This window comes from Diadema setosum, chromosome 5 (genome assembly GCF_964275005.1).
Source record: "Diadema setosum chromosome 5, eeDiaSeto1, whole genome shotgun sequence".
Classification (NCBI taxonomy): domain Eukaryota; kingdom Metazoa; phylum Echinodermata; class Echinoidea; order Diadematoida; family Diadematidae; genus Diadema; species Diadema setosum.
This window is the reverse complement of record NC_092689.1, coordinates 39,601,784-39,627,356: the sequence shown is the minus strand read 5'-3', so window position 1 is coordinate 39,627,356 and position 25,573 is coordinate 39,601,784. Positions and strand designations below refer to the sequence as shown.

Sequence of the window (25,573 nt, the reverse complement as noted above, 5' to 3'; positions counted from 1 at the left end):
ACTTCCTATATACGAACATGTTCAGAAAATGCTCACACTGATTTGTAAGTTTTAGCAAGCTTTTGGATTCAATAAAATGTCGCATGATCTGTTATTTTATATACAGGGCAAGCCACCATATAACAGTGTGCCAGCATTGTATGATTTACAAGTACAACGAACTATGAGATAAGTGCAATGTTTCCTACACAGAAATATACAAATTTCGGCTCACTCGCTCGTGCTGATTTAGAGTATTTTTTTCAAGTCCTCAGTTTGTTGGTATAAATCGTTATCTATAAGGCCGTCACTATATCTTGATTGATAACCAAAATAATAACCAAAAAATGACAAGAATTATATGTTTTGTAAGCTGAAATAGAAAAATTTTCGGTTCGCTCGCCGCGCTCGCTCGCCAAAATTTATCAAAATATATCACATTTAAATGAATCATCAAAAGACCCCTTTTGAGTGCTTGAAAAAGCATATCATGTGGACCGGGATGGGGTTGGGGTTGAACACTTTTTCAGAAATTAGGGGCGCAATTTTCGCGCTTGCCCCGGGCGCCGTTTTCCCTAGATACGCCACTGCGCATACATCAAAACATTATGACAGGAGCAGCATTGATTTATTCCACAAGGATTTCAAATCATTGTCATTTAGGAACGTGCTTTTTCATTTGTTTTAAATGCTCTGATCAAACGGGCATAATGCACGGTGTAGTATCCCCGGTTGCCTGAATTGAAACACTACGTATCCCCGATTAAAGCCGTTTGCGAGAACACACACACACGCACGCATACTTATTTACACACGTAGACATGTGGAACAGTGCAGATCACATCTGAATATCACGCCTTAGCTTTAGGTAATGTTCGTTATTGCGAAGAATTCTTCATCCAAATATGACATGGGGGTTCTTTATTCCGAAGGGACGTTATAACACAAGAATTCCCCGTCTATACCGAAAATGAAATAGGATTCGTTAATCCGAACATTTGTGGCGTTATTCAAACGGTTCGTATCCAAAATTCCAAAGTTTTGTAAATGCTAAAATGAAACAAGGGTCGTTACTCCGGAAGGTCATTATTCCAAAAGAATTCCGAAAGTGAAATAAGTTTGTTATTCCGAATAATCATTAACATGCCCTTTCTTAACACTTAACGAACATTTGGAATAGCAAACCTTATTTCTTATCCGCATTAACGGATCCTGGAAATAACGAACCTTATTTCATCTTACGATTTATGCGAAAATACAAAATGAATAAGGAACCGTAACCTTGGCTTTAATATAGACAAAGACCGTGAAAAGAGCAAGTTTTGACAATTCAATATCAACAGCAGCAAAAAGAAAAAAATTCGCTTTCTCCGTTTTCATGATTGCTTGTTATATCAGAGGCATTACACCAATTAGCTATAGGAACGAAATACATTGTATTTGTGCTGTTATGAACATATCATTTTTCGATATTGCGATGTAACTTCAGAAATCAGGTGACATTTATATTTCCTCATCTTTGCTCCGTTGTATTTTGTTTCATTAAAATGTCAGCTGTATACAAGCAAAGTGTGTGATTACTGCATCAAACAGCAAATCATCAATCTCATTTCATGTCATTTATGTCATTAAAGATAATTTAACGTTAAACAGTTCTTGAGTGCACTGACGGTGTCAAATCAAGAAAAATAGGGCAATGGGGAAGGCTGATGGAATCGAATGGATACTGGAAGTTGACGGTAAGCCCTCTGCGGATATCCACAAGAGGTGCCGACAACGAGTAGGTATTATTTGCAAATTGTAAGTGCGCCATCTAGCGGCTTAATTACACTTAGTCTTGCTGAGTTCTTTTTTTTTATTATTCTTTATTTGAATCGCACAATTGAGATCGCACAATCAGCGGCAACACACACACACACACACACACACACATACACACACACACACACACACACACACACACACACACATAAAACCCCAAAACAAAAAGCAAGCAAACAAGCTAAAACAAAACAAAACAAAACAAGACAAACAAAAAACACTCAAAGTGGAGTACTGTATTCATAATTGTCGGAATTGGTCTGAGCGGTGCTTATGAGCGATGTACATTGTAGGACGTAAGTTCCCCCTCACTACACAGTTTTTTGTCGTTGAATCATAGGGTGAAATAAATGTGATTCTCAATCCCCGTATTCAACTAAACTTTCATATTGTAAGAATCAGAAAAACATGTTTCAAACAGATTAGTTATGCTTTGCTAAAAAAAAAAAAAAAAAGCTCATACAATGTTATTAGTTTTCGATTTTGATCTACTGCGTGAAAAAAAAAATCACACCTGACAAAACAGCTCTATAGATTGATTTACACTGTGTGCCTCCTCTTAAAATATTTGACAAAAACAACAACAAACAAACCTATGAGGATTTTTTGAAAGTGCGAATCTTTAAACAGTGATGAGGCATTTTAACCCATTTCAATCTCATTCAAAAATAAAAGACACACGAAGAAATATTCTACAAACTTTTAAAGTCTAGAACCTAATGATAACTAAAATTTTGATTTGCTTGGATTTCTCCTCAAAAACCAAAGTGCTGTGGACGCCAAAAGAGACTTCTCCTGGCGTCCCCTCAAAACTGGTCGGGAGTGGAGACTAAATTTGAACTGGGTACATGTGACCCCATAGGTCTAACTCCAGTAAGTAAAGTGGGCGAGCCCGAGCCTCATAATTTTGTCATAAGACACTAAAATAAATCTGGAAGATTGTATGATAAAAATGGGCCAGACAAGCCTATTGAAAATGATTAAGTGTGGCTGATTTGGGGGTGCCCTGTACAACGTACACTTCAATTAGAAGTCCGGATTCTTTTGCCTTATAAGGAGACTTCTAGTCTATAATATCTTTCATGACCGGTGGAATTCGAACAGAATCCTCTTGCAAATTCTAGGAACGCAGAGAATAAGTTGGTGTACGTATATGAAGCACGAATGACAGTGTTCTTGTTCGTATACATTCTATATTTTGACATTTTGATCTTGTTGTTGTTGTTTTCCAGATGTTTATCTGTCTATGAGACTGCTTGATGCATCAATTGCGCATGCGCAATTTCTGGTGCCAAATGGTGGGGCGCGCCCTCTCCAGCGCCACGCACGAACAGCGAAGATTTTGACTGTCCCCATACAGGACCAAGCCTGAGTGAACGCTGATGTTATACAGTGTACTAGTAAGAACCGTACAAACACGTCAATACAGCTGGCCGTCGAAGCATGTTTTTAGATTCTTGGTCACACCCACTCGCCCAGGAAACATTGCACACGGAAAGATTGCACACGGCACTCTAAAATCAGGTGAATAGTCTTGCATTTGTTATGTGTATTGTAGATATTTCTTACCTTGAGTATAAAAACTCGTTAACTTACTCGTTTTTGATTCAGTATATGAGAATTTTTAGTATTCAGTGTGTATCAAATCAAATGACTTAGAAACTGGTGTGGTGAATTCTGCATTGTCACAGTTTAAAGCAGTAACCGTGTAGTTTCTTTACTGGATAGAGGTCTGTTGGTTTAAACCAGCGTCACTGATTGCGCGGTTTTGGATAATATCGACTACACCTCGTGTACAAAAGCCACACAATCTTCTACTGCAACCTGTTCATAATTAGGCAAGTTGTTGTCTGCTAGCGGTACGGAACCGGGAGTGCGAGTGTCGGTTGATTTTTTCAAAGATCTAGAAAAAACGACCAATTAATATTCACCATGCCGAACTGCCCCAAATGCAGCAAGCCAGTATATTTCGGTAAGTATATATATTGAAGCGTTGATATGACCAGTAGTATTTTGATATACATCTGTATATCATACGTGTTCTACGGGCATTGGGCGCATACATCATACATATGGGGCTAGTAGGATGATATGAGTGTCGGGCACAACTCTGTATGTGACCTGTAAAGGGAAAAGGACGCACCGACTGACGCACTAGCACTGCAATCGGCTATACCGTACAGTGGTACATAAACTCGATCGTATTTCGCCGGCTGTCGGCAGTAGGCTACCCTGTTTAGATTGTGTTTAGCTGATCGTGAACACCTCAGCACTGCCCTATATAATCGCATTAGGCACATGCTGTACGAACTGTTGGTATTTCCTCACATATGTTCACCTCGCTTGATGCTTTGAGCGCGAGCGAGCGTGGATGACACTAATACAATAGGTAGGAGCGTGGATGACATGAAGCATGATTGTTACGCCTTGTGTGACAAGGCAAAGAAAGAGCATGAAATATATTAAGGATCATAATAAATACCGCTGGTCGGTTACCTGTGCAATGTATTTTTTCTATGATGGTTCAGCCACCACATCTAAGTAATCTGACAATATCACTGCTTTATTAGTTGGTGACAGAAAGAAAAAAAAAAAAGGCTGGAAGAGTGAAATATAATGTTGGCCTAGTGAGATGTGATTCTGAATTCAAGTGATTGAAGTACATGTATCTTATTTTCATGGCACAAGTTTAAAACTGTAGTATTGGCATATCATTTCGATTCTTCATTTTGGAGGATCTGTAAAAAGTTATTCTGTTGGCAATATAGAAGTATGTGGACTAGCCCTGATGATACTACCACGCCCCCCCCCCCCCCCCAGGCCCACACACACATAAAACCTAAAAACTGGGAAGTGAACACATGTATGCATAATGTGCCATCGGCAAGGTCTCTGCATGAGGTGATAGGCATTATTGAGGATATAGAAAAATAATCTTTTTTTTTTTATTACGAGCAAGGTTTTCAGTCATATATAAAAGTATAATAAATTGTATGATTGTAGTCAAGGCTGAATTCAGTGTTCTGTAAGGTGCATGTAAAATATGTCGGACTTTTGATCACATCTTGCATACGCAGATGAAATAGTATGTAATATGGCATTTTGAATAGTTTTCCAAATATTTAGACATAGGCCTAGATACAAATATATGAATATTTTATAAGCATTAAGATCAAATTATTCTAAAATAACCTTTGTGTTCAAAGATGACCTTTTATTTCCATATCAGTCATCTCTTATGTATTCATCATAATCATCAAAGATAAGCAGAAAGTCATATCTTTCCTTGTATCCTATAGGGCCTACCTGTGCAAGGGCATAATGTCAAATGTGTTGTACCCTTCCGCGTGTTTTGTTTGTGCCATAAACATTCCTATGACTAAACCACCATCAGGAAAAGCAAAGCTGGTAACTCCTTAATTTATGAGTCAAGATAAGTTTTCATTGCAACTGATTGACAAATTGCCCTATATCGACGTAAATAAGCACTGAATTGATCAGTGTTTTAGTAGTAGCCATGATAAAAAATCATGGGCGTACATACTCGAGCAGGATTCGAACCTACGACCTCCTGATAACCGGACAGGCGTCCGGTTATCCGGACGGGGACCATGCACCTTTAAACAATCAAGGAGAAAGTTGTTTGTTGTGATAGTGAGGAATGCAAACTGAAATTCATTGATACAAGAGTGAATTTCCTGTTAGTATGCAGTTTAATCAGTTCTTGTTATATATGAGATAAATCAACTGATTATCAAATCTGAAAATAACATTAAATTTTTGACTAATCCATACAGGCAAACCAACACTATGACCATGACTAGGCTATGACCAAAGCTTGTGGTCATTATGAAAAAACTCTGCCTCTGTTTGAGTTATCCAAGCAAATTCATCATTATCAAGTTTCAAGTGGGAACTAGAACTGTAGTAGCACAAATTTTGCTCTGGTTTTGGGTCTAGTGTTATGAGCCTTGAGTCAACATGACCTCTATGATCCTGAGTGTTTAGGCACACCCAAAACCAGAATCTACACACCCACGCAGTGGTCTCTAAGGAAGGGCTTGGCTAGGAACAAATATTTCGGTCTTTCAGGACAGTTTCTCATCACGTTGCAGTTGATTGAAATTCACCAAGTGAAATCAGACAGTCACAATAATATCTGGAAGTTTCATAGAAATAAGATATTGAATAAGAAATATTAGCAAATAAATATGCCATTTTAAAGTTTTTACATATAGCTAGAGAATAGATGAATAGAATCTTGAAGTTGTACATACCGGGTATACAGAATACTGAACATGTGGTATATCTACAAGCGGTGGTTTAATTTTCACAAGTTTTGCCACTTAAACGGATATTTGCCAAATTGGCAACTCCGGGAAGATATTTCCTTGTTTAACATAAGTGCATTTGGCAGTGTGTATCATCTCAAAGGTGGAATATCTGTATTTTTTTCTCTCACTAGTTATAAATGTGGTGATTCTTCTTTCTCATTCCATAATGTGGTTCTCACTCACAAATTCATCCATTCTGGAAATTGTCATACTTGAAAGTGTCATTTACGAAATAATGTCAGATACAGTGAGAGTACATAATAATGTAGATTGTGTAATTCATAATGAAGGCATGCATTGTCCCACTCATTACACACTCCCACACACTTCAATAGTTGAAGGAGGATGAAACACAAATATATGCATTGAGTGAATGTAGTAATAGTAGTAGAACACTTCAATGAAGTGTGAGCAAAAAATCTTACAATCTGTTCAAAAGTTATGAATTTTCAAAGTTTTGGTGCAGCCTTCTCTGGATAAGAAGACTACAACTATTCAATGTCAAAGTTGGACAACTTTATAAAGAAAATATAAAGAGAATTCTTTTAAAAAATCATTTTCAAGAAATAAAAAATAAGCATTTCTTCCACTTGTTACTGACATACATTGAAGGCATTATTATTGCCTGTGTCTTCTGAAAGACGTAAGGGAAGTACTCTTTCATGCTAGAAAAGTGAAAATAAATGTTGGATTCTCTTTGTTTTGTTTATAGCAATCAATTGTGGCATCACACATTTCTGTCGCTGCCTTATTCAGTAATGGCAATATAGAAACTTTAAACCAGAACATGTATTCATAACTTTTGAATGGATTGTCTAATATTTCTCAAACTTCTTTGATGTGTTCTACTAACATTTGTAAATTCACACAATGTATATATGCACCGTACCTATTTGGGTTTCACTCTCCTTTAAGGAAAGATCTATACATTATTATTTCACCCATGTGACAGAGAATGATAGACTTGTCTGTTCATTGCTGCTTTCGATCTCTGTGTATATACCTTTGTACAATAGATGTTGTTAATTGGTTTGAAAGACATGGAAACAAAGAGTAAGGGATAGGATTCCAATCTTTTGTTAAAAAATGCACTCTTGAAATTTATTGTGTGTCCTCTTTTGTCTACATAATCATATACTTGGGGATCAGTGATCCCATTACCAATAGAAATAAGCAGGCATTGTTTCATACAGGACCAAGAGTAATTTTGTACCCTTGATCTATCTCCACCTCTTGAGTTCTCTAAATATTTTTCCATCTATCTGTTTATCTATATTGTGTTTTCATGTCGTGTGCTGGCACTGATACAGGTACCCACCCATGCTGAAGTGTCTTTGATTATTATCTTCACTCCCTCTTGCAAATACCTGCCATAAATAGGAATAGTGTACTGTGTCTTTTCTCTCTGACAGCTTCACCTTCTAAACTCACATGAAACAAACAAAACCTCAAACAGGTGCAAGTTCCATCCTGTGAAGAGAATTAAAGTATTTTTGCTCGGTGCAAACTTGTAAGGAGATCTCTTTGAAAGAGTGATTGCGTATAATAGTTTGTGGAAATGTTGTCATGTCTTCTTTAACACTCTCTCTTCGCCCAAGATGTGTCTGCATCACTGTGAGTGGTGGGTTTCTGGTTCCAAACATCATCGCATAATATGTTTGTGAGATCAGAAGACCTTTTCTATTTTGCACTTTCCACATAAAAGAAGACAGAAGACGAAAATGCACTGAAAGAAGAAGAAGAGAAGATAGGTTCGAGGGGAGGGGTGTATCTCATAAGAAGTAGGTCAAGAATGGATGAGGAATCTTGCACCAAAGTGAAAGTGTAGTTATGGTTTGATGACATAAATATGATTTAGTATTTCTAGTTTCGTTCAGATTTTTCTAACCTTTATTAATTTGTTTGCCTTTACCTCGTGGACAATAAGTACACTGCATCTTCTTGCTGCATTATTTATGATTAGGTGACCCTACCAAATCAAATGCGTATTCCTACCTGCCAGAATTACTTGTCAGCATTATCCAACTTATAAAATAGCATTATTCTCTCCCCCAAAATGAGAAGAGGTTATGTTTGCTCACCAGGTACACACACTGAAGTGTGATGCTATTGTTGTAGATTCAAATCAAATTCCTCAACGTTCTTGAGGCTGTGTTTTGAAGAGCCTGTCTGTTTGCAGTGGCATGGCTATAACCCTCTTGACAAAACTGATTGTGTAAATATGTACTGCAGCCAGTCAGAACAAAACCATCCCCATCAGCTTGTTAAGATCTTCACAGATGGATGCACAAGTTCTTGATTTTATGGATTACTTTTTTGTAGTTTATTCAAACAAGGTGCGTGCACCTCAGAAGAATATAAAATAGTGCTGAGATTGATAACTCATATTTGCTGTTATGCCAATGATATTTGATAAGGGAGTGAATTTGTTGCTAGATAAACATATCAACACTTGCCAAGTATCAGGTGTTTGGGCTGTATAGTGTTTTACCAAAATTACTCTACTGGAAAAAGAAAATGCAAAGTTTCTTTTTCACTAGCCATTAGAGATATGTTGGTTAGGTTATGACAAGGATGTTTCTTTATTTGCAACATTGTCAATGTAGAGAAGTGTCATGAACATTTGCATTTGAAACAGGAGAAAAAAAGACTTTTTATACCTAGTCCTCTCTGAATCCCATTTGAGTTTATTGTCTGTTCAGGACAAACTTGCGTAATTATGTGTAATGTTTGCCTGTGAATGCACATTTAGAGTGGATGAAGGCAATCAACCACCTAAATAGGAATTGAGACATTCATTTAATGTCTGGAAATATTTTGGCAGCACCAAAACTAGATCAAGACAGCCTACTTTTGTTAAGTGCTATAATAAGCTGCTCCATTTAAGCCTTATATATTCTCTGAAGGTCAGTTGCTATTGAAATCACGAAGGTTGTACAGGCTGACACTGAAAAGTTTTCTTCTAAAGTTTCGTATTATCTTTATCATTTTTTGTTATCATTTTTACACAGTCCAAAGATTGATCTCACAAATTAGATGAGGAAAGAAATGATATGTTGGGCTAAGAGGTTTAGATGCTTGTACGTATAAGTAGACCACAAATACAAGTGTATGTCTGGAGACCTTACATTCTAAAAGGAGATAAAGCCCACAGAATAGCACTAGCTAAATAAAAAAAAAAAAACTAATGCAACCACCCAGTACCAGTCAACTCAGTCCACAGATATCCCATGTGCATTGCAGGGAAATCCCGCACCACAGGACTTTCCCCTCCAAAACCATAATTTCAGATTACTAGTAAAGAACCATAGAAAAATTAATATTGCCTGTTTGTGGGAAACACTGAGCCTGAGAAATTTAGCTGCTCACAAATGTTTACTTGTTAAAAATTTCACCTAAGAAAACCCCCCTAAAAACCAAAGTTCAAGATTTATTTTCAGCTAAGTTTTATTATGGCTTCATATTTCTACAATTCAGGTTTTCTAGTATCACAGAAGATCATACAGCTCAGATTTTTCAAACTGGAAATTTTGTGGCAAAGAGGATGCGATATAAAGGCAAGATCAGTTCAGTACAAACATCATCACCACAGAGCACCACGCAATGATTTAAAAGGAAATTTGATAGACATGGAGTCTCATGTTGCATGGTCACTATTACAAGGGTAGAAAATTTTGTGATATGGTAATCAGGGATGCTGTATGGGTAGATCAATCTATATTCAGATTTTCTTTAGTGTGTAAACAAGAGTTAATTGGAAATACTTTTCAGTCCAAAGAAATATCAATGTGTGGACTGTGGTACTGACACTATTTTATCAAGTCTGCTTGGGTCTGTCTTTCTCATTCTAATTTGGGATGGAGAGGGAACAGAGAGGGGAGGGGAGGCATCAAAGAATGAATCATGGCTTCATTTCTATCCTAGACATGACTGTGGCAAATGGCTGCCAATTCTGATGATGGGGTGAATTTGTTGGTGTCTTTTCAGCCAGCTAGCCAGTATCTAGGCCACCCAATTGACCAAGGTGTAAACAGACATAGGAGTCTGGGGAGAGGGAAGGTATCACATGACTAACTGGCTGGACTCTTTTCCATTTTTGTCGACAGACTCTGGAGATTGGAGTCAGGCACAAGAATTTTATTTGTCTGTAGATATTACCGTGGTTTGCACATGTGTGTATGGTTCCACATATATGATAATTACCGGTACTTAAGCATGCTAGTGTTGAAAATTGGGCAATAGCACATTAAACAGGATAGAATAATGTGAGTTGGTTTTATACTACTATGGCACTACATTATTCAAAGTTCATTACATAAGCAACATGACAAATTGTTGCTATGGTGTTGATGTGGAGGAGAAAATACTGAAAAAAGAAGGAAATGTGAATACAAGAATGGAAGATGTGATTAAAAACACTTGAACTGAGAGACTGGGTTTCTTCAATGCTGTGGAAACCATTCAGTTGTGTTTACTCTGGAGCAGAGCAAATGCGTAGTGTGTTTGTACGGTTGAAATTTACAGTTTGACATCCAGCGTAATTAGGAGACTTTATCTGATGCTCTGCCCTGTAGATGGCTGATGGTTGCCATGGTCAATGATGAGATAAGAAGACAGAGATGGTATCAGACATGATCGGCAACCTTCACGGTTAACACACATGAAGCAGAATTTGGAAATACTTCTAGTAGTGGGTGCTTGTCTATACATTATCATCTAACATGCTTTTGGTGGAGAGAGGTAGATGGGTCTTTTCAGCACATGTAAATGAAGGATTTCACCATTGGAAAGTCCTTGTTACTGTGTCGGAGTGTTCATGAGAATCACACCTGTAGCAGAGATCAGAGAGGGCTGACTTGCTGTGATTTGTCCCGAGGCTAATTAATTGATGTATATTAGAAAGTAGAATTATAACGCTGTACGTACTCTGATGATAACAATCTGGAATATAATAAGGATAAATCCATATGTCACTTTAGTTGTACAGGAAAAGCACCAAAGAAGACTTATGAATTATGCAAATGAAAGGAAATATATTGTATAATTCAAATGTAAGATAATAAATGTAATGTCCACCTAGCTGTGACATGATCATATGAATTATGCTAATGAAATGCATTGATGAGATGCAAATGTACTGGCATATAAAAATATACACATACCACTGGAGCACGCATGAATATAGATTTGTATATTATACAGACAGACTGACATATAGACATGAATTATAGTAGTACAACATTAATTATAAGCCTTTGAAGTGAGTTTTGAGAGGTACTTTTCTGTTCACTTTAGGAACAGGTCCATGCAAGTATTAGGACAACCACAGCTTGTAATATTTATAGCTCTACACCTGAACCGTGAGACCAAATATCCAGAGTGCCACAATATTGTACACCTTGATGTACAGGTTGTCACCAGTTCTTCATATTTCCTCTCATGTCAATGGCATGCATTCCACAATCACCAAGGTAACAGTGAATTTCCCAATCTATTTGGGAAATAAACAGGGTTACTGGTCAATATCATGAGTCATATTCCATTAATGCCATGCCTTTGTACTAGTGCCATTGATATCACATAATTTTATTAAATGAAGAGAGATATCCTGGACGTCAGCACGCTGCAATTGTTTGCTGATTGACGTCAAACACTTGTGGTCGTGCGAAGTCACACCCAAATGTGCATTCTTTCCAGTTTATTCGGAAGGAAGAGTGGGCACACAATGCCCCCCACCCCCCCCCCCAAAAAAAAAGAGTGTATCATCCTCTCCATAAGAGATGATTCCCTTTAGAAAATTGATTGTGGAATGCTATACAGAGAAGGGTTTGTGACAACAGAGAAGGCACAATGTGTGCTATGTAAATTAACCACACAATTCCTAAGTCAGCATTCCATACTCAGTATACTTACTAAGTGTGTACACATATATTGTATATGGGTCTAGGACTTGTCCCCCGGAGGACAACTCCCCCGGGGACTACTCCCACCTGACAACTCCCCCGGAGGACGTCTCCCCCGGAGGACTACTCCCCCGGAGGATGTCTCCCCCGGAGGACGACTCCCCCGGAGGACGACTCCCCAGGGGGACAACTGCCCCGGAGGACAACTCCCCCGGAGGACAACTCCCCCGGAGGACAACTCCCCCGGAGGACAACTGCCCCGGGGACGTCTCCTGGGGGACAATCCCATACTGAACAGAGATTTGTGTGTGTGTGTGTGTGTGTGTGTGTGTGTGTGTCCTATATAGAAATTAGAATTAAATTCATCTGTGTAAAAACAGTATTCTTTTTAAATAAAATCTAAATTAAAGTTGGCGTTACCTAAGACATGTCCATCTTTATAACAAAGTTTTTGAAATCTCAGCACAAAGTTTTTACCATTGTACACGCTACATGTAATGTCGAAAAAAAGTAGAAACGCAGGTCCATTTTGTCACTGAAAATTGGTCAAGAGATAAACACATTGACGGATACACGCTTTTGAGGGGAGAGTTCATTCCTTAGCATGTACCTGTTATTCTTCATTATTTTATAATATTTTAAGAAGTCCATTCTTTGATGATTTTCTTTTTCTTTTTGCAATTCATGATTATGATAAGGAATATGTAAAATGAAAGAAAGAAATCATTCAGAGGGGTGAAGGCTCAAGTTTTTTTAGTTTCTTCAGTTTGTCTCCCTCTACAAAGGAATATGTTGTTAGAAATACCCTTTTAATGGGGTTATGATTTTTATCTTAGATTCCAGGATCCTGTATGTCACTGTCAGTAATTTCATTGTGCAATTTTCGTTTGTTATGTTGACTGTGAATTTATCTGAACATCATTACAATTCTTAATGTCGGAGAAATAATTGACAGAAAAAAATATGAATATTCTGTTCCTGAAAAGACTTGAACGTGTAAAAAGGTAATATCTTCCAACCGGCATTAGGCACTATAATGCAGAAACGGTATTAGCACTGGTTGTACAGTTACCATGCATCCTGAATGCACCAGCCACATACCGGTATCTGCATGACACACGTATAACATAACCCTTGCTGTACTATTGTTGGTAGAAAACACCAGATTGATAGCTAGAACTTGTTATTAAGAGTATGGTAGTCAATACTACTTGAAAAAATACAGAAAAAATGCAAAAAATGGCAGTTGGGGTAGGGGTAAAAGGCAAGGAAATTTTATGCCTAAATATGGGTAAAAGGTTAGTATCATGTGGAAGATTAGGTTTTACACTAAAATTATCATTATAATCCATTTCCTTGACCCCCAAAACATGGGGTTAGACACCAAACCATCACAATTGACCAAAAAATAGCCGAGTTATAACCAGAAATGTCTTTTTAAAGCCGAAACGGCGACCAGCTTTTCGGCTGGGGCACCCTGGATTTCGCATTTTTCGTTCTTTTTTTTTCTTTTTCAAAAATGGTGTCAGTAGGCACAAAGTCATCAAACTAAGGTGTGATGAGCATGTTCTGAAAATGTCATCCTCTTTAGCCCATCTCTAAGAGATATCAAGGGATGACGACTGTAATATTTAGCCTGTTATTTAGAGAGTTCCTTAGTTGTTTCTTTAATCAGTCAGAATAAGCACACGATCTTGGCAGTAATTTGTTGTATTACAATCATGACGAGTTTGAACAATGCAGATGCTTTAGCGATATCGATTGCATCGGATGCCCAAGGGAAGAAACGGACACTGGTCAAAAAGTATATGTGCACATTTTGTTAACACGCAGGTGATAGGTTGATATGTTTTTATTCTTCTAGGTCTTGGGTGCAAGTAAGGAAGTTTGCTGAGGTAGTACATCTACCTCCGGGGTTTCTCGAGAGGGGTAACTATAGAGCATAGCAACTGCATCATCTCTGTGGGGATTGGTTGGTGCTGCATAGCTAGGCACTAGTCTCTGCGTTCAAACTGTATTAATTTCAAACATTTGGCATCTCCCTTTTTTTTTAGAAAAGTTACGTTTCTCTTTTTCACACAGATTTTTTCATTTATCAACTACCACTGAAACTTAATTAATAAGCCATTGTCTTTTTAGGATTATCATGGCAATTGATACGTTGTTCACACAATATACTTGTCCTATTTGAGTAATAATGGAGATACGTCTTGTATGGGCGTGTTTAACTTGCCATATCTTATATCTTACATTCAACTTTACTACATGTGTAATCATAGCAACACATCTTATAAACACAAACATTACTGATACTTGTAAAGTGAGTAACACTTCACTTCAATATTGAGATATCACGGCTTTGTATGACACATTACAACGCACTCTTATAACGACGTAAGTTCAATCTCGCTCTTCACACTTGGAGGAATACTTGTGATTGTTTTGTAAACTGTACTTTTGTTCACTTTTAGAAATGTGTTATTTTTGTCTTTGAAGAAACGTTAATCATTGTTTCTCTTATGATAATCGACAAAGCTGTTACTTTTGATAAGTTAGATGAAACACTTTTATTGCACTCAAAATGTAACCAACTCTACTCTCCAGATGAATAGTTCAACATCTAAACATTATCACAATCCCGTGATCATTGTCATTTCATTTCCCGTCAAATTCCGGTATCTATCCTATAAAACAGATAAGTTTTTACAGTGGTGTCACAAATGTACACACAAGTAGTTATGTACATGTATCAAGGCTGTATGCATGGTTGTTTAATGTGTATGTACACAGGGTGACCAGATTAATGGAGAACATTCTATATGATATAGATATAGTACATACAGGCTGACCAGATCAGTGGAGAATTTTCTACATGGTATAAAATGTAGCTACAGTACATGTACCAAAAGGTATGCATGTGACAGGAAATACATTATAGCTCACTCAATCTAGAATGATTTAACCCATTCCAGAAAATTCTAGGAAGTGCTGGCTGAGTGAGGCACTGCCCTTGTAGCCCAATGTGATTGGTAGTTAATTTTGGCAATGATGTTATGCACATAGTTAGGCAGTGAGTCTTCCAGGATTCCTGGAATTTGGACTTGCTAGTATGTTCAGGTATGTGGCCCCAGGTTGGAGAAAGTTACAGAATGTACTAGAAAGGGGTGAATGGATAGTATATAAGCAGGAGAAATTCTGAGGTAGGCAGAGTACCCAACACCTCTGCTCTGAGAGTTACGTCACTTCTGGCTCTGAAGCGACTTGTTATAGTCAGTCCTGTATTACCTGCTGACCTGCTATACAAACTGTGTTTGTGGAGATAAGGCCTGGGAGACATTTTGCCTGCAGAGAATTAATTTGCCTACATTGGAGAGAGACTCCATATTTTAGTGTCAACGGACATTATTACGGCAAAGCTGTGACGGGCCGGATTCCTTGCTGGACAATAAAAAGTGAATCATCATTCAACGCCGCAACTGGACGTGGTCGTCATAACGTTTGGATCCTACACGTTTTGCTGTGGACATCTATCGTGGATTTTACCCCGGATTTATACTGTGGATTAATGCAACCTGTGCCTTTGGAGTTACATCGGAGGAATCATTCATCGGTGCGTCAAGGATCATTCATCGGTGCATCGAACATCGTATCTGAACATTTTCAAAGGACTACTTGATAACATAATATGTAAGTGATTCTATTACCGATTTGTAATTGTTTCTATTGATCATTATTGTACTGATGTGAAAGCCGATTACGAGTCTGTACCCACAATATCACTGTTAATAAACCGCCTGAACATTAGTTGTTTGTTTCTTTTGTGCGATCATTCTCAGAGTGATTTTGGTCGTAACAAAATTGGGGGCTTGTCCGGGAAGTGAATTTAAAGCCAAAACTTAGAATTTGGAACGTTCCGGAACCTAGAATATTGGTACAGACAAAATACCAGTGAGTTGATTGTTCAATTGTATATTGTGTGTAATACATGTGACAATGTCAATCAGTACAATGGATGTTCAGGCATTTGTTCAGAGGACAGATTTGTCCCTCAAAGATTTGCAAAGGTTACGCAAATGTGATTTGACTGCTATTGCACAGCATTTAAATGTTGATGTTCCACAAGGTGTAAGAAAGGCAGAGATTCTTGACTTGGTAGCTGGTCACATGGAGCTCAAAGAAGAAATTGACACTTCAGATCAAGCTCAAATGTCATATCAAACACGGCTTGAGCTTGCTAAATTGGAAATCAAGGAGAGAGAAAGAACAAGGGAATTAGAACTGGAGAAAGAGAAGATGAGATTAGAAATGGAAATGAAGGAAAGGGAAAGGGCTAGAGAAATAGAAAGAGAGCAAAGAGCTAAAGAAATGGAAATGGAAATGCAGAAACTTGAAATGGAGCACCAAATAAAATTGCGTGAGATGGAATTGACTCATGCACAGACTGTTGGAAATCGTGAAAGGGCTCCCTCTGAGTTTGATTTGGCCAAGAACATTCGATTGGTTCCAAAGTTTGAAGAAAATAGAGTTGATGCATATTTTGTGTCATTTGAGAAGGTGGCTGACAGTTTGAACTGGCCACAGGAATTTTGGCCCATGCTCCTTCAAAGTGTGTTTGTCGGCAAAGCTGCCGATGTGTACTCATCTCTCTCAAAAGAGCAATCACGTGACTATGCTACAGTCAAGAAGACAGTGTTGAATGCTTATGAGTTGGTGCCAGAGGCGTACAGACACAAGTTCAGAAATTCGTACCGCAAACCAGGCCAGACACATGTTGAGTTTGCTCGTGAAAAAGAAATGATGTTCGATAGGTGGTATAGATCCCTGAAAGTGGATCAGGATTTTGATAACCTACGTGAGGTTGTTCTCTTGGAAGAATTCAAAAAGAGTGTTGCTTTCAGTGTGAGGTTGCACCTGGAAGATCACAAAGTGACAAGTTTGCATAAAGCAGCCTTCATGGCTGATGAGTATGAGTTGACTCACAGACATGAAAACAGACCACCTTTCGGAAATTTCTCGGGAAATAAGAGAGACAAAAATCAGTCGAGCAACCAACAGAATGCTGGTTCAGGAATGTTGTCTGCACCACAGCCTAAATCTGACAAAGGGTCCAGTACAAGTGCAAATGTCATCAGATGTTTTCATTGTCACAAGAAAGGGCACATAAAGTCGCAATGTTGGAAGTTGCAAAATGGTGCAACGAAGGAGGTGGGATTTGTCATGTCAAAAAGTGTCCTACCCGAAAATAGTGTCCCGTTCAGTGAAACACAGGCCATTGAAAGTCGATCTCCCAAATTCAGAGATAGAACTAAGCAGGTGGATGAGAGCTATCGTAGCTTTTTGTTTGATGGTGAGGTGACCCCATGTACTTCTGGTGAGGCAGGTAAACCAGTAGTCATCCTGCGGGATACGGGGGCCTCTCAGTCGTTGATGGTGGATGGTGGTATGACTTTTCCACCAGATAGTGCAGTTAATGCAAAAGTCTTGATTCAGACTGTTGATGGCAGTTATATGTCAGTACCACTGTATAGAGTGGATTTGAAGTGTGACCTAGTTTCTGGTCCTGTCACTGTTGGAGTTGTTCCTGAGTTGCCCATGGTAGGCATTGACTTCCTGTTGGGGAATGACTTGGCTGGGGACAAGGTGGTTGCGTCTCCAGTTGTTTCAGATAAACCAGTGGTGGTTGCTGAAACTGAGCAGTTGCAGGAGGAGTTTCCTGGGATTTTCCCAGATTGTGTTGTGACTAGGTCTCAGGCTCGTAGAGCTGTTCAAGATGATGCGGATTCTGTTGATGTGGAGGAGAATTCCGGTGTTTGGTTGGCAGAAACCTTTTTCAAGGATTTGAATGATGGGGTTGCTGTATTAGGCTCCGAGGCTAACAGTGATGGGCTGTTTAGCAAGTCTTCCTTGGTTGAAGCACAGCAGGCAGACTCTGAGTTGAAAGGCTTGTCTCAGACGGCGTGTTCTGAGGCTGAGGCTGAAAAGGTCCCTGAGTGCTATTATGTCAAAGATGGCATTTTGATGAGGAAGTGGAGACCTCCCCATAGGCCAGCTGATGAGGATTGGACGGTGGTCCGTCAAGTTGTTGTCCCTCCCTGTTACCACGGTGAGATCTTGAGGATTGCTCACGAGTTACCTGTTGGCGGCCATTTAGGCGTCAGAAAGACAAAGGATCGGATCATGAGGCATTTCTATTGGCCAGGGTTGAATGTGGATGTGGCTGAGTTCTGTAAGACTTGTCACACATGTCAGGTGGCTGGTAAGCCACAGCATTCAGTGAAGCCGGCGCCATTGATTCCGATACCTGCGTTTGAAGAACCATTCAGTCGGGTTCTAGTTGACTGTGTTGGACCTTTGCCTAGGACTAGGTTGGGTCATAAGTACCTCTTGACAATCATGGATATGTCTACACGGTTTCCAGAGGCTATCCCATTGAGAAATATCACTGCCAAGACTGTGGTAGATGCGCTAGTGCAGTTTTTCACTAGGTATGGGTTGCCCAAGGAAGTGCAGTCTGACCAAGGGTCAAATTTCATGTCAGGCATATTTCAAGAGGTGATGTATCGTTTGGGTGTGAAGCAGCTGAAGTCGTCAGCTTATCATCCCCAATCCCAAGGTGCGTTGGAGCGCTACCACCAGACCCTAAAGACAATGATTAGGGCATTTTGTGAGGAGTATCCCGAGGATTGGGATAAGGGCATCCCTTTCCTGCTGTTCGCAACGAGGGACTCCCCAAATGAGTCGACGGGTTTCAGCCCATTTGAGTTGGTGTACGGTCATGAAGTTAGGGGCCCACTGAAGCTCATCAAAGAGAAATTCATGACTGAGGATGATGAGGTCCACCTACTTGACTGTGTGTCAAAGTTTCGTGAAAGGCTTTCAAAGGCTTGTGAGGTAGCTAGGGAACACTTGAAAGTGTCACAAGACTCAATGAAGAGAAAGGCAGACAAAAATGCCAAAGCCCGAACCTTCAAACCAGGTGACAAAGTTCTTGTACTGCTGCCCATACAAGGTGAACCACTGAAAGCCAAGTTCAGTGGCCCATACTGTGTCAAAAAGAAACTCAATGATGTGAACTATGTGATCAGCACACCAGATAGATGCAAAGATCAGAGAATGTGTCATGTCAATATGCTGAAAGAATGCTATGACAGAAAGTCAGTTGGTGTGACATAGGTAGTGGATAGCACAGTAGAGTATCAAAGGTGAAAAGCTTTTACCGCATATCACTTATGGTATATGTGTTTAGCATATCCATTAATGTATGCAAAACAATTGACATGATTGTATAAGCTTTGAGAATCCAAGCAATATCATTGTAAATGGTATCCATGAAAAGAGAACATGGAATTAATGCAGCTATTCAAAAGGCATGTGATAGCATATGATTATTGTTGCTTGACTTGGATTGTACTTCACATTCGTTGTAAATAACAATGAGAAATTGTGAAGGTAAAAGAAACCCTTGCTACGGCAAGGCTTTCTTTTTCCCATGGGGGATGGTGTCACAAATGTACACACAAGTAGTTATGTACATGTATCAAGGCTGTATGCATGGTTGTTTAATGTGTATGTACACAGGGTGACCAGATTAATGGAGAACATTCTATATGATATAGATATAGTACATACAGGCTGACCAGATCAGTGGAGAATTTTCTACATGGTATAAAATGTAGCTACAGTACATGTACCAAAAGGTATGCATGTGACAGGAAATACATTATAGCTCACTCAATCTAGAATGATTTAACCCATTCCAGAAAATTCTAGGAAGTGCTGGCTGAGTGAGGCACTGCCCTTGTAGCCCAATGTGATTGGTAGTTAATTTTGGCAATGATGTTATGCACATAGTTAGGCAGTGAGTCTTCCAGGATTCCTGGAATTTGGACTTGCTAGTATGTTCAGGTATGTGGCCCCAGGTTGGAGAAAGTTACAGAATGTACTAGAAAGGGGTGAATGGATAGTATATAAGCAGGAGAAATTCTGAGGTAGGCAGAGTACCCAACACCTCTGCTTTGAGAGTTACGTCACTTCTGGCTCTGAAGCGACTTGTTATAGTCAGTCCTGTATTACCTGCTGACCTGCTATACAAACTGTGTTTGTGGAGATAAGGCCTGGGAGACATTTTGCCTGCAGAGAATTAATTTGCCTACATTGGAGAGAGACTCCATATTTTAGTGTCAACGGACATTATTACGGCAAAGCTGTGACGGGCCGGATTCCTTGCTGGACAATAAAAAGTGAATCATCATTCAACGCCGCAACTGGACGTGGTCGTCATAACGTTTGGATCCTACACGTTTTGCTGTGGACATCTATCGTGGATTTTACCCCGGATTTATACTGTGGATTAATGCAACCTGTGCCTTTGGAGTTACATCGGAGGAATCATTCATCGGTGCGTCAAGGATCATTCATCGGTGCATCGAACATCGTATCTGAACATTTTCAAAGGACTACTTGATAACATAATATGTAAGTGATTCTATTACCGATTTGTAATTGTTTCTATTGATCATTATTGTACTGATGTGAAAGCCGATTACGAGTCTGTACCCACAATATCACTGTTAATAAACCGCCTGAACATTAGTTGTTTGTTTCTTTTGTGCGATCATTCTCAGAGTGATTTTGGTCGTAACAGTGGTCCATATTTTTGACCTGATCTTGTGATACGATATTATGTTGAGTTATCTAGCTTTGTTGCATTAAGGATTGTTTTCCGCTGTACCTCTTCTGATGTCAATTCTGTTTTGACAGGAGCATTTTTCCTTTACATTCCACTATGCAACTTCTTGGAAACTTTGTCTTTGAAACAACAACGCTTTTCGCTTCGATCAAAGTAATTTTACTGCACTTTTGTTTCTTGGTCAGCTTTGTTTGCACATTCTTTATTACTTTTGGTTTCAGCAGCTGACTAGCTGTTGGCAGGGTGGTCCTTGTCCTCTGCATCAACAATATTGTGCAGGACTAGCATCTAGCCCATCGATCGGTGTGTTCCGATAGTCAAGAAATGCCAAACCTGGATCTGTTCCATCTCTCATTGCCTTTTTCATTAGACATTGCGATTTGTACTGTCTTTTCAACTTTCCCATTGCTATGTAGAAAGTGATGAAGACGTGACATGCTTGAATTGGTACTGACAAGCAAACTCTTTGAACTGGTCACTTGTAAACTGTGTACCATTATCTGATACCACAATCTCCGGTATACCATTACGTGCAAAAGTGTTGTTTGCATACTAACTTCAATTACTCTTACGCTAGACATTTTTTTGTTTGTTTTTGTTTTCCATGTTCAAATGTTATCAAATAAAACTGTGTGAAACAAAACTCAATTTTCAATTAATTGAAACTCGAATCATCCCATCTTTCAGTGGTTGAGAGATTTCTGTTGGTCATGCGGGTGTGCTTTCCCAGGGCTGTTGGAAGATATTACCTTTTTACACGTTCAAGTCTTTTCAGGCACAGAATATTCATATTTTTTTCTGTCAATTATTTCTCCGACATTAAGAATTGTAATGATGTTCAGATAAATTCACAGTCAACATAACAAACGAAAATTGCACAGTAAAGTATTACTGACAGTGACATATAGGATAGTAACTATCATAAGAATCTAAGATGAAAATCATAACCCCATTAAAAGGGTATTTCTAACAACATATTCCTTTGTAGAGGTAGACAAACTGAAGAAACTGAAAACTTTGAGCCTTCACCCCTCTGAATGATATCTTTCCTTCATTTAACATATTCCTTATCATAATCATGAATTGCAAAAAGAAAAGGAAAATCATCAAAGAATGGACTTCTTAAAATATTATAGAATAATGAAGAATAACAGGTACATGCTAAGGAATGAACTCTCCCCTCAAAAGCGTGTTTCCGTCAATGTGTTTATCTCTTGACCAACTTTCAGTGATAAAATGGACCTGCGTTTCTACTTTTTTTTTGACATTACATGTAGCGTGTACAAAAGTAAAAACTTTGTGCTGAGATTTCCAAAACTTTGTTATAAAGATGGACGTGTCTTAGGTAACGTTAACTTTAATTTAAATTCTGTATAAAAAGAATACTGTTTTTACACAGATGAATTGAATTTTAATTTCTAGGACACGAATAAGAAACATCTCTGTTCAGTTATAGGATTGTCCCCCCGGAGACGTCCCCGGGGCAGTTGTCAGGTGGGAGTTGTCCTCCGGGGGAGTTGTCCCCCGGGGGAGTTGTCCCCCGGGGGAGTTGCCCCCCGCGGGAGTGGTCCTCCGGGGGAGTGGTCCTCCGGGGGAGTTGTCCTCCGGGGGAGTTGTCCCCCGGGGGAGTTGTCCCCCGGGGGAGCTGCCCCCCGGGGGAGTGGTCCTCCGGGGGAGTGGTCCTCCAGGGGAGTGGTCCCTCGGGGGAGTTGCCCCCCGGGGGAGTGGTCCTCCGGGGGAGTGGTCCTCCGGGGGAGTGGTCCCTCGGGGGAGTTGTCCCCCGGGGGAGTTGTCCCCCGGGGGAGTTGTCCCCCGGGGGAGTTGTCCCCCGGGGGAGTTGTCCCCCGGGGGAGACGTCCTCCGGGGGAGTAGTCCTCCGGGGGAGCTGTCAGGTGGGAGTGGTCCCCGGGGGACTAGTCCTCCGGGGGAGTTGTCCTGATACGATTGTATATATTTGCTGGTTTTTAGTTGGATATCAAAGTATAATTATAGACACTACAAACCAGAAGTCTTTATGAATGTTGGAGCAGGGACTAAAGGCAACAAGAGTGTTTTAGACATTGATCACAAAGACTTGGTCCTGTTTCCTAGGATGTCAACCACATACCTGTAGATGATACCAGGCAGGACCCATACAAAACTAAATTTTAAGTGTTTTCTCCATATCATCTAAAAGACAAGTAGAGAAGATTTCATGATTTTCATAGTCTTGAGTTTTTAAACCATTTCTTAAATGTTGTACTTCTTAAGTCATGATTATCCTGTTTATATGACAAGAATAACAGTCCATCAGTGGCAAATGAACTGCCTTAGCCATCATGTGCCCTCATGGTGGACAATCTATTTGGGGTGAGATCAATGTGGTGCCTTCTCCAGAAATACCTGTCTTCCAATTACAAGAAGTTGAAGGGTGTTCTCGCCCTTTGCTCCAACTCCGTGACATTTAGAGAGAAAGAGAAGTTTATCTACATTTCAACAAGACTCATAGAATGTTATGACCTATTTACAAAGATTTACTAAGTGGTAATATCGGTGTCAGATGTTGAGGGTTTACTGAACTTGGAGAGGTATGAAGGTGTGAAGGAAGGATGTTAATGGGGTGTTAGATTGCCAGATTACATGCTTCAAATTAATTGTTAAGCATTGATCTGTTTTCTGTGGATGTTTGCCAAATAAATGTGACATGTGCACAGGACATGCTTCAAGTGTTAGTGGCTATGGAAAGCTTGATTTTAATGAGTGTGGTGAATACTACAGCTGTAAACCAAGTTCATATACATTATATACTGTGAGGTAACAAGAAAACAAAATCAGTTGTAGAGATCGTGAGGAGTGCATATAGGACTCCACCCTGTAAATTTGAGCAATAAATCCTTTAAAAAAAATAGTGCAATTTTTTTAGTCTCTTCATGGCTTGCATATTTCAGTGATTTGCAATTCACTTTTTGCATGCAAAAAGATCTGCACCTATAGTACTGGCCTTTATCCCAAAAAAAAATTTAAAAAATGAAAAAATAAAAAAATCAGCCAGGAGCCTACACATTGCATGTACTGCTTCTATAGTGCCAGCTATATAGTGCTTATGCCATGCATACAAGAAGCAATTCAACTGCTGACACGTGTGAGGTAGGAAATGGAGCATAAAGGACAGATGTTGGTTGTGTTTATGAATGGACCATTCACAGCTGCTATCAATACTGCACCATGTAGCCATTAAAAAAGGGGACAAATATTTGTGAGAGGCGGATAATATGCCTGTTTATTCTGCACATTTGAATAAGAGATAGATGATGAAGCATAAAGCATACAAAACTCATCTGTTAGTCTTTATTGGAGCATTAAATGACATTTCTGGGCAAGCTTAAAGGTAGGGGATACCTTTTACAGAACTCCCAAAATGCAGCAAAACATTAAATATGAACCTCAGGGGACTTGTTTAGGCCACTGCTTAGAAATTTGGAAGTCAACAGTTATCTACAATTTGAATAATGCACAAAACTCAACTACTCAGTAGTTCTGTGTGTCAGCCACACTTAAGCCTTTTTGTTGCAGTCTTCTGTATTTTTTATCTATAAACACAAATCTAAAAGTATAAGAGCTGATGTAATAACATATAGAGTGTGTGGCAAGATTGTATAAAAAAATGTTTATAAGTTTTGATGAACTTTATTCACAAAATATACATGATGGACACACATGCAGTGCATGGGTCTGCAAAGGTAGCCTAGTAATGTACTGGAATTTACGGTGAGCCCCGAAAAGAATTCAATTCAAAATCTAACGGTCAATAAAAATGTACTAAATGTTACCTTCCACTTTCAATACTTTATGGGAGTTTCTAAAATGATACTCTCTTCAACATACCACTGTGTTTACACAACTCTTCATTTAAGGCATGCAAATGGGATTCCCTACCTTTAAAGGCATAATTTACCATTTGCAGATGAAACAAAAACCCAGCATTAGTGCTTTAAAATAGATCTAAAATGTGAGTTAGGGATAGAAACAACCACTGTCAAAATTTGAATCCGTAGAATCAATGTTAAGTGTTGATAAATACACAAAATGTGAACAATAGTTATAATAAAAATGTTTCCAGACTAAACCGTATACAGTTACGGTTTATTGAGAAAAACTTTGATATCTCCTTATATTTTAGGTTTTATTGCAAATATTTCATATGGTAGGATGTTTTATGATACAACAGACCTACACATATGCATCAAATGTGATATCTTGAACATTTTTGAAATCACTGCTCCCAAAGGTAAACTGGACCTTTAAGGGGAAGCATTCCTTTCTGCTATATTTTCAAAGTATGATTTTAAATACTTTGAATCCTCTTTTGTAGTGACAGTAAAGTTATGTTTTATTAGTTTTCATGATAATTCTTAATTCGTTATATAATACTTGTTTCATTTTATCATTATTAATATATTATAACCTGTAAAATCACACATGCTATTTATATCAGTAATCAAGTTATTACACGAATATAGATTTTTTTTTCTTCATATCAGTATATTGGTCAGAATCATAATTTTGTTTTATTGTCATCAGGACTATCATATGTGGTATTATATATTTGCCATAATATTTTCTTTTCATTTCTACCTTTTGCCATGTTTTCAAAAACTCCCAACTTTTCTAATTTTACCAAGATTCTAACTGATGCAGTTAAACCATGCCTGTGCCCACACAAATATGCCGAAGTCATGTGCATGGTTATTGTCATTGTATTGTCTGTCAATTTCATCTGGTATGTTAATGAGTCGTATGCAACACTGCATCCCTACCCTAACCTCTCCCCACCCTCATTGGGAGAGTTAGTAAGCAGCGGAGCGATA

General features: G+C 38.9%; 1 protein-coding gene across 1 annotated transcript in view; it reads left to right on the top strand.

Annotated features, from left to right (window-relative positions):
- Window positions 1-3,546: 3,546 nt before the first annotated feature.
- The window catches only part of LOC140228273 (cysteine-rich protein 1-like), a 34,350-nt gene continuing 12,323 nt past the window's right edge, over window positions 3,547-25,573 (top strand). The window contains exon 1 of the mRNA XM_072308499.1: window positions 3,547-3,772. Within this exon, the coding sequence (XP_072164600.1) occupies window positions 3,733-3,772 (40 nt within the window). The 5' untranslated portion in view covers window positions 3,547-3,732. The remainder of the gene's footprint in view (window positions 3,773-25,573) is intronic.